The sequence below is a fragment of the Ovis canadensis genome, chromosome 2 (assembly GCF_042477335.2).
Source record: "Ovis canadensis isolate MfBH-ARS-UI-01 breed Bighorn chromosome 2, ARS-UI_OviCan_v2, whole genome shotgun sequence".
NCBI classification, from domain to species: Eukaryota; Metazoa; Chordata; class Mammalia; order Artiodactyla; family Bovidae; genus Ovis; species Ovis canadensis.
This window is the reverse complement of record NC_091246.1, coordinates 177,319,923-177,332,267: the sequence shown is the minus strand read 5'-3', so window position 1 is coordinate 177,332,267 and position 12,345 is coordinate 177,319,923. Positions and strand designations below refer to the sequence as shown.

The window sequence follows — 12,345 nt, the reverse complement described above, 5'->3', positions numbered from 1 at the left end:
CATATGTTCTATGCCAATTAAAAAACATGCCTGAGGAACTTTCTTTCTTTATTTTTTAATCCCACAAGTCCTGCTAAAATCTAAGAATTGTGCAAACTGATTTAGTTTTTTCTTTATATAGATATAGTGTTTATACCACTAAAGTTTTGAACATTAGACAATTTTAAATCACCTTTCATTTGTAATAATAAATCTTAATGGAAGCTCACAGAATTCTTACTAGACACCAAGCTATGTGCCAAGTGGTTTGTATGGATTATTATTTTACTCTGCTTTATAATCTCCATGGCCTAATTGCTCTGTTTAATATGAACATATGGAAGATCTGAATGCTCAGTTGATAACGCATACACACACGAGTCACACACACTAAACCATTGTGAAGAAAAGAAACAAGAACAATCTTTAAAAAAACAAAAAGTTAGAGTCATGTGACAGATTTAGGAAATTCTTTTTATTTACATAGAAATGTGTACACATACTTTCTATGTACACAGAAAATCTAAGTGTATATACACATATGGTTCCCACATATTTTACAGTAGATAGTAGTTTAATCTTGTTCCTAGGTTAAAATAAAATGATGTCTCAAAGTATTTCACACCAATCACAAAATTACAAAAGCACCCGATGAACTCAGAGCAAAAATTTCAAGCCTGTATTACCACACACTAAGCCTAGTACAATTTTTACAAAAGACAAAAAACAAACACTGTGCAGGTATCACCAGGAAAAGGAAAGGACTAGAGATGCAAAATGGAGACGAGAGCTGTTGGCTTTTTGAACAATGTGGTAAGAGCATTTTATAGTAAGAGCATTTCGTTCTTCCTTCGGTTGTCAATTCAGTGTTTTACTTTGATATTTTACAGATAAGAAGGGGGAAAATGTTGACAGCTATCGTAAAAGGGGTAACCATTCCATGAATCTTCCACGTTCTAGAAACACTTTTTTTTACTGGTCAGCCAGATTCTCTCTTCGTGCTAATTCAAAGATCATCCAGTTCTATGACACAGATGACATTTGACCCCCTCAGAGAAGATGAAAAGGAGGTGGTTATGAGGCAACATTCATTAGGAAGTTATCCCAAAAGCCTAGGGAGCCATGTGTCTCGGTTATTAGCACGATAATAATTATCATTGTTTAAATAAACTCCTTATTTCCACAATTTGTTTCTTCATTTAAATAGCTAAATGCAAGGAGAACTTAATCTCACAGGCTAGAAATAATGAATACATCATCCTGGAATTTCCTCCTTCCAATTCCAATCTTTCTCCAATTCTAGCTAGCCTGGGAAACAATTGCTTTCTCTCAATTTCAAAGTTGTTCTACACAGGTATACAAAAATCATACCACCAAATGAATAGAATTAGGTTACAGGGGGAAAACGGAGTTGTGATATTTTTGACAACCTCACATCATTGAATCTGGCAAAACAATCTAAAAACATCCTGATCATCGTCATTGTTGAACTGACTTATACATCCAGATTTGCTTTTTTAATATGCTAATATTACTACTCAGATGAGAATCCTAAGGATGGTGACCAACTCAAGGGTAAGTGTTTAAATCCCACTCCACTCAACTCTAGCTCAGATAATAATGTGTTTCATTCCACTGGGGCACTGTAACTTCACACATGAGTTTTGAAGCAAATTTTACCCCTTCATCTCTCATATCACTAACAGCACAGACATGGGAAAAAAGACAGCAATAAAAAAGAATTCAATGTCAGAAATGTGATTCATCTATCAAATACAATCTTTTCAGTTACTTTACTGGATCTGCTATTTTTAAGGTAACTTTCCAAAACATACTTCAAAGGCAGGCTCATTTCAAGAGCAATGTTTATCACATGCAGTATTTGGTTCTTTCCTGTTCCATGTTGCTACCTTCGACTCTTAGAGAAAAAAGAATAGCTGGAGGAGTCAGCCTTAGGAGAAAGAGATCTTATGAGAGAGTGATGGTTTCATATACAGTTTGACTGTTTAGATTAAGGTACTTAAGACCATAACAAACACATTTCAACTTTTAAGATGTTTGTTTTTCTTTTTTAAATTTGAAAACCTTATAGGGAATGAAGGTTCACTGCCAGAAACAAAAGGGATCCTTTGCCATGGAGAGCTGAGCTTGGTTCTTGGTGGTTCTATTAATAACTGAGTATATATTTACCCTTCCTTTTTATTGTCCATGGGAAGATTCAGCCAGAAGATAAGTAGGGAGTCTCGCTATGGTAATTGTAGTCAGGACAGACCTTTTGCACAAGTTTATAATCAACACTGTAAAAGGCAATGTAGATGCAAATGACCTTGAAGGGCTTGGAACACAACCAGGATACATGGCTCTGAGTCTGCTCCTGGTAGCAGATCTTGGATGGGTCAAAATTGCACAGGGCGGTCTTCTTGGCCCGATCTGTTTTTTCATACTCAATGCGACAGTTGAAAGACTTGGATTCCTTGGTCTCCAAGGTAGACTGCGGGGAAACTTCAAACTCCACCACTTTGGAGGGGGGTACCAAACTCACTGAAACGTTACCCAGGCCGGTGGAATTATGTCGGAAATAAACACTGAAGGTTCCATTACCATGGTCAACGATTTTCCCCGTGATGAGGAGGTTGAGTTTCACAGTTTTAATGTTGGAATGGAAGTCACCCCATCCAAACATTTTCTTAAATTTTCCTGTTTTCACTATTGGCCTCCTTTTAGTTCTTGCCAATGGTTCCTGAACCTCCGTGATGTTGGCCAGCCAATCCCAAAAGTTCTCCATGCTGTCTGCATAGGCCAAGTGTCCAGGCTTGGGGACTGGAGACTGTTTAACAAACAGGCGCAGAGGGTTGATGATCCGCGAGTGCACCACATTACCCACCAGGGTCCCTGCGGCATCTTTGTCTTCCCAATCCAGTCCCTCCGTGGCGTGCACCACCTTCTCACTGTCACAAAACAGCTGTTCAAAAGGAAGAAAGAAAAGTATACTTTAGGTTGGGCTGTGAGTCCACATATACCAAAGCCAAAGCACTGGGGTAATTCCTGTAGTATTATTTCGCTTCCTGCTAAATACCATTTCACATACACAGTGGGGCTCTGCAGTGTAACAAGATGACCATGTCATTCAAGCAGTACAAATCGGTGACTACAAACATGGAAGTGATGAGATTAGGCAGAGAGGACAGTTGGTTCTTTGTATACACAGGTTCTGAATCCACTGGATTTAACCAACACTGAATTGAAATTAAAACTGAACAAAATATCCCAACTGCCCCCAACTCAAACACAGAAATTTCCAAAAAGCAAAACGTGAATTTGTCACATTCTGGCAACTATTTACATTGTATTAGGCATTATAAATAATCTAGAGATGGTTTAAAATATACAGAAGTATGTGCATAGGTTATATGCATATACTAAACTATCTCATATAAGGAATTTAAATATCCCTGGATTTTGGTATCCAAGGGGATCTTGAAACCAATCCCCCATGGATACCAAGGGATGACTGCATTTCATTTTCATGGGTTGATGTGGCTTTAGTCTCTGTCTCCTAATCTTTACAATTCTATCTTCCCAGACTGGGGGATATAGTATTTTTTGGTCTCTTATTTGATAAAAACATTCAATTTGTAAGGTCTTTTTTTTTTAGGTAGAAAATAACTTTAGTAAGCTAAGATTTCTACCATGGAGCTAGAAGCCATCTGAATATAAGGTATTGATAAGACTCTTAAAATATATTTGTAGATAGCAAGCATATTGTTATATTCAAAAGCTCATATCATATAATTTCATAACTTGATATAATTCAATTCTAAGTTCTGTAATTAAAAGTAGTATGAATAATAATATGAAGTTCTATAAAAGATTTAGTTGAAAAAATATAATCTCAAATTATCTGCCTTTACAGAAGCAGAAATAAATTGGAAATGTATATTTTGAATTAATTAATTGTTGATAAATACATTTTATTACAACTGAATAGTACCCGGAAAGATAGGATTGCTAAGAAAGAATTGTGCCTGCGTTTTATGGATTCCACAGTATTTGATTCAAATCATTCTCCCTGAAACACAGCACTTTATTTGCATTTGATTTTCTAACTCTCTTTGCAGTGTAAAAGTCTTCATGATTTCTAAAAATCATTTAGTTAAGTCAATATGAATTTTGAGAGACAGATTCATAATATATGAAACTGCTCCTTGGAGTGGATATTTATAGATGAATTATAAAGTCTGGAAAATAGAGGTTTCTCGTGGAAACATAGATAGCCTCTTATCTCTAATGGCACAAACCACTCTGGTAATCATTCTCTGGAAAACTGTCAGCGTGATGGAAAGGATGAGAAGGAAGTGGGGCTGTTTTTATGTACTGTTTCCCCAACCCTTTCAAACCTGGTGAAGTACCTGGTAAAACCAGTCTCAGATTATTACAAGAATTATTGCTTTCAATTCAGTTTTGAGAAAAATACTGGCATAGCTTGGACTGTAAATATTACACTTGACTCTACGGTAGAGTTTAATAATATGAGGTTGTATTTTATACATTCATCAAAGTTTAAGTCCTAATAGAGTTTCATGAGAAGTGTTTTCACCTATAACTTGTCCCTGAACACTTTAGAGGAGGAATGCAAGGACTTAAATGTGTGTGTATGGATTTTTCTTTTTGTTTTCTGCTTTGGTGGGGAGGGGGCACATGATATATATTGATCCTGTTGATTAATTCCCGAAGGCTTTTCCCACTCATGTCTAGCTTTTTCAAAAATTCTCTTCTCTACTTAAATTACTGAGGCTTGGCAGAAGGGCAAACTGATATTCTGCACATTCTTATTGTTTTGAAAACCTGAATTCATACTCTCTGTTCCTAGAGTCTTGCACATCCTGAGTTGATACTTCTTTTTCTCCTGGTGTTGAAGGACTGGCATAGTCACCAGAAAAAGAGGGATCATTACTCAGGATTTCTGGCTCAAAATATTCTGGGTATTTCTGATACTGTCACTAGTTTTCTGACTTTGAACACTCTTCATTACAATGTGCACAGAGCCTCATTGAGATCAACTGGTCAGACAGCCCATGGAAGTCAGTATTGGCTAAAGGTAGGACTTGAGGTTGCTAAGAGCTAATGTAACCTGGTCCAACTGACTTGTCCTGTCCTCTCTCCAAGGAGACAGTCAAGGACACATGGACAGATAAGAAACCCCTTGCTGATCAAGGTCCAGTTTCTCTTCTCTGTGATTATGATTCTTGCTATTATTATTTTTCACCTTTTTCCAATATTTCATGAGATGTGCCTTGCTTGGTCAATGTTGACAGCCACACCTACCAATCCTGAGAATGGCCGGTACTAAAGAACTTAATTTCCTGATCTCTATTCCCCAATTTGTCCAATTTCCTAACCTCTTCCTTTACTCCTGTCTTCCTATATTTCACAAGATAAACCCCTTTTAGCTTGCTTAAAAACAAAACAACAACCAAAAAAACACCTCAATTCTTACTCATACACAATATGCTTGTGCTCAAGTGCTTGGTCGTGTCCAACTCTTTTGGGACCCCCTGGATTAACATATACACACTAGTGACAGTGACAGTCACTCAGTCATATCCGACTCTTTCTGCTCCTAAGGACTGTAGCTCGGCAGGCTCCCCGTCCATGGGATTTCCCAGGCAAGAATACTGGAGCAGGTTGCCATTTCCTACTCCAGGGGATCTTCCTGACCCAGGAATCAAACCCCTGTCTCTTGGGTCTCCTGCACTGGCAGGTGGATTCTTTACCACATTATTTACCTCTGGGCAGTGCTCCCAATTAATACTGTGTTAGTAGAATAAAGATCCATTTTCCATTCAAAAATACTTTTTTTTTTTTTTTGCACAAGCATGACAACACTCTGTACTACCAGCACCAATATGCTCTTTTTATCTTAAAATGCTTGTTTCACATTGCACATTTTTCTGAGTTTTTTCTGCTTGGGTCATTTTTCTTGATGCTTTGTCTGATTTTCTCCTTTTTCTGTTATTGAAAACCTATCAACGTTAAACTTGTTGTACAGTGACAAGTTTTCAATCACATAGAGTCTCAGGCTAACTGATATTGGTGCATTTTAAAATACATGATGAGTTCTATCGTGAGATGGACATTATGAGATCCTTTTCTTATCTCTAGGACTTCTGATGTGATGGTTCTGAGATGACTCAATAATATTTACTCAAAAAGTCGCTTATTAATTTTCAAAAATACTACAGATTTTCATTGTAGTAACTGATGTTGTAACAGTTTGACCCAAATATAGGTAACTCATCCTAAGAAAGTGAAAAAAAAGAATACAAAACTTACTAAACAGATACTGCTACTGCTGCTAAGTTGCTTCAGTTGTGTACGACCCCATAGATGGCAGCCCACCAGGCTCCCCCATCCCTGGGGTCCTCCAGGCAAGAACACTGGAGTGGGTTGCCATTTCCTTCTGCAATGCATGAAAATGAAAAGTGAAAGTGAGGTCGCTCATTCGTGTCTGACTCTTAGCGACCCCATGGACTGCAGCCTACCAGGCTCTTCTGTCCATAGGATTTTCCAGGCAAGAGTACCGGAGTGGGGTGCCATTGCCTTCTCCTACTAAACAGATAAATTAGATGTAATTATTTGCTTTTAGAAACACTCTTCTATTCTTCAGGAAAGATTCTGCAGATGAGAATTGAAAGTGAAATTTGATTCTTAAAAAGTATATTATAACCCAATACTCTTTAGGTTCAAATCTGCTCAAGTTGCCTTTGATTTTAAGGTTTGCCTATGTAAAAATAATGCAATTTAACTCTTAAGCACAGATCTATAATTGTTTCAGTGAAAACTGTCATCGAGGATTCCTTAGATAAAAAGTAGATGTATGAATCTTTTACTTTTTTTGCTTTACTCTAGACTTTGCTTTGACAACATTAAACAAATTGAGAAAAGCTGGGTAATGGCAACCCACTCCAATATTCTTGCCTGGAAAGTCCCATGGATGGAGAAACCTGGTAGGCTACAGTCCATGGAGTTGCAAAGAGTCGGACACGACTGAGCGACTTCACTTCACTTCTTTAACTTATTTATTACTCTAAAATGTATGGACAGTTCTTACAAGTACTGATTCCCAAATCTAAACTCAAATTCCAAAAAGCTATTGAATGATGATGTATATAGGTAGAAGAGTATAATTAAAATAGCAAATATATTCCTAGTTGTCTTCAAAAGCTGCTAGCTGTACCTCTTCTCCCAACTTCCTCTCCCTGTGGTATAACTTGTTCAGTCTTCTGCCTAGAATGCTGCTGAAATGAGTGCATCACTACCGAGAAGACATCCTCTCCTAAACAGGTCTACATAGATGTGTGGCCGAAGTTCCCAAGGCTCACGCTTAACCTCAAAAGACCTACTCAGGGATGACTGGGGTTTGAATGAGCCACAACCCCACCCACACTCATCCAATATACTCCCAATATGGAAGCAGCATGGTGGAAAAAGCATAGGATTTGCTGCCTGATGACCTCATTGTCCCTTGACATGAGCCCCAATTTTTTTACCTATACCTCCTTTGTTGGTTGATTGTAAGGACTAGATTTAAAAAATGGATGGAAATTACTGAGCCCAACCTCTGGCAAAAGGCACTCAGAAACTGGTGGGTCTTACATTATCCAATGGATAGTTCCATGCCTCCTATTCAAAAACTGTCTTCAAAAGATGATATGGATTCTCAGGTCTCCAAGGAACTGATTAGTGATCAATCAAGCAACTTGTTCAGTGCCATAGGATAAATTAACGAGTAGAAATCAACCCTAGAGCATCAATCCAAATCTTCGTGTTTCCAGTCTCACTGACATCTGAGTCATATGCAGATCACAGGGACAGGTGAGCATTCTTTGCTAATAAAATATGTTTGTGGATCTTTGATTTCAGCCTACCAAATGAGTCAGCAAAGGATCTGAAAGTGCAAAGTGTCTGGCATGACGCTCATTCCTCTGTAGACAATTTCAGTGATACAACATGCTGGGAGGGGACTGAAGCGGATCTGAACCTGTTGGCAACCAGTCTGTCCAAGGCAAGGTTGTTAGATGTTCTCTGCAAAATACAAGGCTGTATCCTCCATTGCTTTTGTATTTGCTGGGGTTCTCTATGCTACTATCAATATCACTGCTGTCTTTTGTCCCATCATATTACAATAATAATGCAAAAACATTTAACTGCTTGCACGAAATGGAGTTTAAAAAAGGGAGAAAAAGAGGAATTGCTGTGCTTTATCTGTTTGAACATTCCCTGATTTCAACACATTTATCAAAGCTTAAGTAATTTATGTCTTGGCAGGGTGTATCAATTTCACAAAGCACACACATTAGCTAGATACAATGATATCATATTAGCTTTTTCTGCATCTTACAGAGGAGCTCAAAAAGATTAATAAAATCTCAAACCTTCATCAATTAAATGAAGCAGGTGGAAAGAAGGAAGTAAAGGAGGAAGACTGTATTTCATTTCATTTCTTTTGTTTTTAGGGAGGAAAGAAAAGCTGACAGGTTCAAATCATTCATCATAACAAGCTGGAGTTGAATTTCACTGATAATTAAATGCATTTTTTTCCTAAGAGGCAGAGAAGCTGCAGTGAATTTTATAGTAGCAGATGTGAGAACTGTCACAAATTATGGAAATAATTTATAAATGAAAAAGCATCTTTCTCTGCAAATACTATATCAGAAGATCTTTTAAAAGTATATCTTATGTATTTTTCAGGAAAACATTTTATATTAGAATAGTTTTAGTTTACCGGACAATTGTGTGGTAAAGAGTTATAATATATCCTGTACTTAGTTTCCTATATTATTAACATCTTATATATCTTACACTCGTTACAACTGAAGATCCAACACACGCATGCATGCTCACTCACTTCAGTTGTGTCTGACTCTTTGTGACCCTATGGATGGTAGCCCACCAGACTCTTCAGTCCATGGGATTTTCCAGGCAAGAAGGCTGGAGTGGGCTGCCTTGCTCTCCTCCAGGGGATCTTCTGACCCAGGGATCAAACCTGTGTCTCTTATGTCTTCTGCATTGGCAGGGGGTTCTTTACCACTAGTGTGACCTGAGAAGCCCCCAAATCCAATACTTACACCTTATTATTAACTAAAGTCCATGCTTTATTCAGATTTCCTTCATTTTTCCTTAATGTTCTTTATATATTCCAAGATCCCATCTAGTATCCCACATTATATTTGGTCATCATGAACTGTTAAGCTTGTTTTGGCTGTGACCATTTCTCAGTTGTTCCTTGTTTTTGGTGACCTTGAACATTTCAAGGAACACTGGCTAGGCCTTTCAGTTTGAGTTTGTCTGATGTCTTTCTTATGATTAAAGTAGGCTTTGAGGAGGAAGAACACAGAAGTAAGGTGCCATTTTCATCCCTTCATCGCAAGGGTATGCTCTAGCAACAAGACTTAATCACTGTTGATGTTAACCTCTGATTCAGGCAGAGAAGATCATTTTAAGTTTCACTTTCAGAATTCTCACAAGGCTTGTACATTTTTGTTATCATAAGCTTAGTCTAATTTACATTTAATTCAATGGGACTTGGTTTAGGATTGATTTTTTGTTTTTAAGGTCAGGAATCCAAGCATTTCAATTTACAAGTCTTTACTGCATCACTGAATTCTCTCCAGTAACCTCAGAGTTGCTTAGGAACTCCTATACTATTTATTAATTTATTTTTTTAAAATATAAATTTATTTATTTTAATTGGAGGCTAATTACTTTACAATATTGTATTGGTTTTACCATACATCAATATGAATCCACCACGGGTGTACATGTGTTCCCCATCCTGAACCCCCCACCCTTCTCCCTCCCTGTACCATCCCTTTGGGTCATCCCAGTGTCATATATGAAATTATACATGTTTTAATGCCATTCCCCCAAATCATCCCACCCTCTCCCTCTCCAACAGAGTCCAAAAGACTGTTCTGTACATCTGTGTCTCTTTTGCTGTCTCGCATACAGGTTATCATTACCATCTTTCTAAGCTATTTATACATTATTCTGGCACTATTATGTGCTATAAATATGTCTGTCACCATTAATTATTATTGTTGTTATTTCACGTTCATTTAGTATTTATTTCTTAAAAATGGTGCTCATTTAGATAATTGATAATTCAATAAAGAAAGAGCTTAGCCTTTAAATATCTCCCATGGAGTTGGAATTACCTGCTTAATGTATTAGACTCAGATATTCTTCTCAGTTTTGGATCAGGTCTATTGTACTTGACTCTATACATCCAATGAGTCAGTATCAACATTTACATGGGGCTTTCTTTGCAGGTCTTTACCAAGTGGATGAAGCTAAGGAAAGTCTCACAAAGCAATGTTCTACCTTCACAGTAGGCTGGGTGCTGTGGGGCCATGACCATTACTAGCGTTCCCCTGGGATTGGAGACAGTCAGACTTTTGCCATAATTATGGGATAATCATCTTCTACATGGGCTTCCCAGGTGGTGCCGTGGTAAAATCTGCCTGTGAATACAGGAGAGGCAAGAGAAACAGGTTCGATTCCTGGGGTGGGAAGATCCCCTCGACTAGGAAATGGCAATCCATTCCAGTATTTTTGCTGGGATAATCCCATGGTCAGAGATGTGGGCTACAGTCCATGGGGTCACAAGGAGTCAGACATGACAGCACGCAAGCTATGCTACACTACATCTATAGATCCATCATGGTGATAGCTTTGCTTCTCTGTCGCTGCATGTGGGGATGGGTCCTAAACTGCACATGGTGGGGTGTGGGGGTGGGGAGAAGAGGAGGAGGAGATGCTTTGTCTACACCCATGAGTAATACAAAGGAAGTGAAGGGCATTTAAACTCTGAGCTTATGGGGTTCAAATTCCATTCAATGTACACTGTGCCATTATCAGTTCAAGATACTCTATCCTACTGCAGTCCCAACTGGCGGTGTTGGTTACTACTTGAAGAAACACCTGTGGATGAAATAAGAAAACCAGTTTTGCTGTTCCAGTCCAGGGTTTATCAGTTCTAACTGACACATTTTATTTAGCCCCATTGACTCTTCACTTGCAAGGTTGGAGTTGCGCTTTAAGGAGACAAAAGAGGCTTTGAGGTAGAAAGTGATCTAGAGTGACGTGGTCCACGCACAGGAACATCCGTAACAAACATTGCGCAGTCCAGGGGAGAAGCGGGGAGAGGGCCAGGAACTTTGGTCACAAATTCATGTGTTCTCTTTCTTTCTTAAATTGAATTACTGTTGATTTACAGTACTGTGTGGTTTCAAGTATTAGAAAGTGATTCAGTTTTTATATAATATATAAGACTCTGATTCTGGGAGGGATTGGGGGCAGGAGGAGAAGGGGACAACCGAGGATGAAATGGCTGGGTGGCATCACGGACTCGATGGACATGAATCTGAGTGAATTCCGGGAGATGGTGATGGACAGGGAGGCCTGGCGAGCTGCGATTCATGGGGTCACAAAGAGTCGGACACAACTGAGTGACTGAACTGAACTGAACTGAATATATGTAATATATAATTTTTCAGATTCCTTTCCATTATAGATTTACTGCGTGCATGTGTGCAGGCTCAGTTGCTTCAGTCATGTCTACTCTTTGCAACTCTATGGACTGTAGGCTTCCAGGCTCCTCTGTCCATGGGATTCTCCAGGCAAGCATACTGGAGTGGGTTGCCATGCACTCCCCCAGGGGATCTTCCCAAACAAGAGATTCAATCTGTGTCTCCTGCATCTCCTCCACTACAGGTGGATTCTTTTACTGTTGAGCTGCCTGGGAAGCCCCATAGGTTTATTACAGTGTATCAAATACAGTTCCCTGTACTATACAGTAGGACCTTGTTATTTTTCTCTTTTATATATAGTAGTGTGTATCTGTTAACCCCTCCCAACCTTCCACTTTGGTAACCATAACATTGTTTTCTATGTCTGTGACTCTGTATATTTTGCAAAATAGTTCATCTGTGCCATATTTTAGATTCCACTTGTAATTGATATGGTATTTGTTTTTTTTCTGACTTACTTCACTTAGTATGACAATCTCTAGATCCATCCATGTTGCTGAAAATGGTATTATTTCATTCTTTTTTATGGCTGAGTAATATGCCATTGTGTATATATGTATGTATGTATGTGTGTGTATATATATATACATACATATATACACACATATTATATATATACCATATCTTCTTTACCCATTTCATCTGTTGATGCAAATTTAGGTTGTTTTCATGCCTTGGCTACTGTGAATAGTGTTCTATCAACATTAGGGTGTACATATCTTTTGAATGCATTCATCTTTAATCACTGATTTAACACGTATCTATCACATGCTTT

General features: G+C 38.2%; 1 protein-coding gene across 1 annotated transcript in view; it reads right to left on the bottom strand.

The window, feature by feature from the left end:
* Positions 1-432: 432 nt before the first annotated feature.
* NXPH2 (neurexophilin 2) overlaps positions 433-12,345 on the bottom strand; it is a 127,529-nt gene continuing 115,616 nt past the window's right edge. The window contains exon 2 of the mRNA XM_069574435.1: positions 433-2,941. Coding sequence (XP_069430536.1) covers positions 2,198-2,941 — 744 coding nt within the window. The 3' untranslated portion in view covers positions 433-2,197. The remainder of the gene's footprint in view (positions 2,942-12,345) is intronic.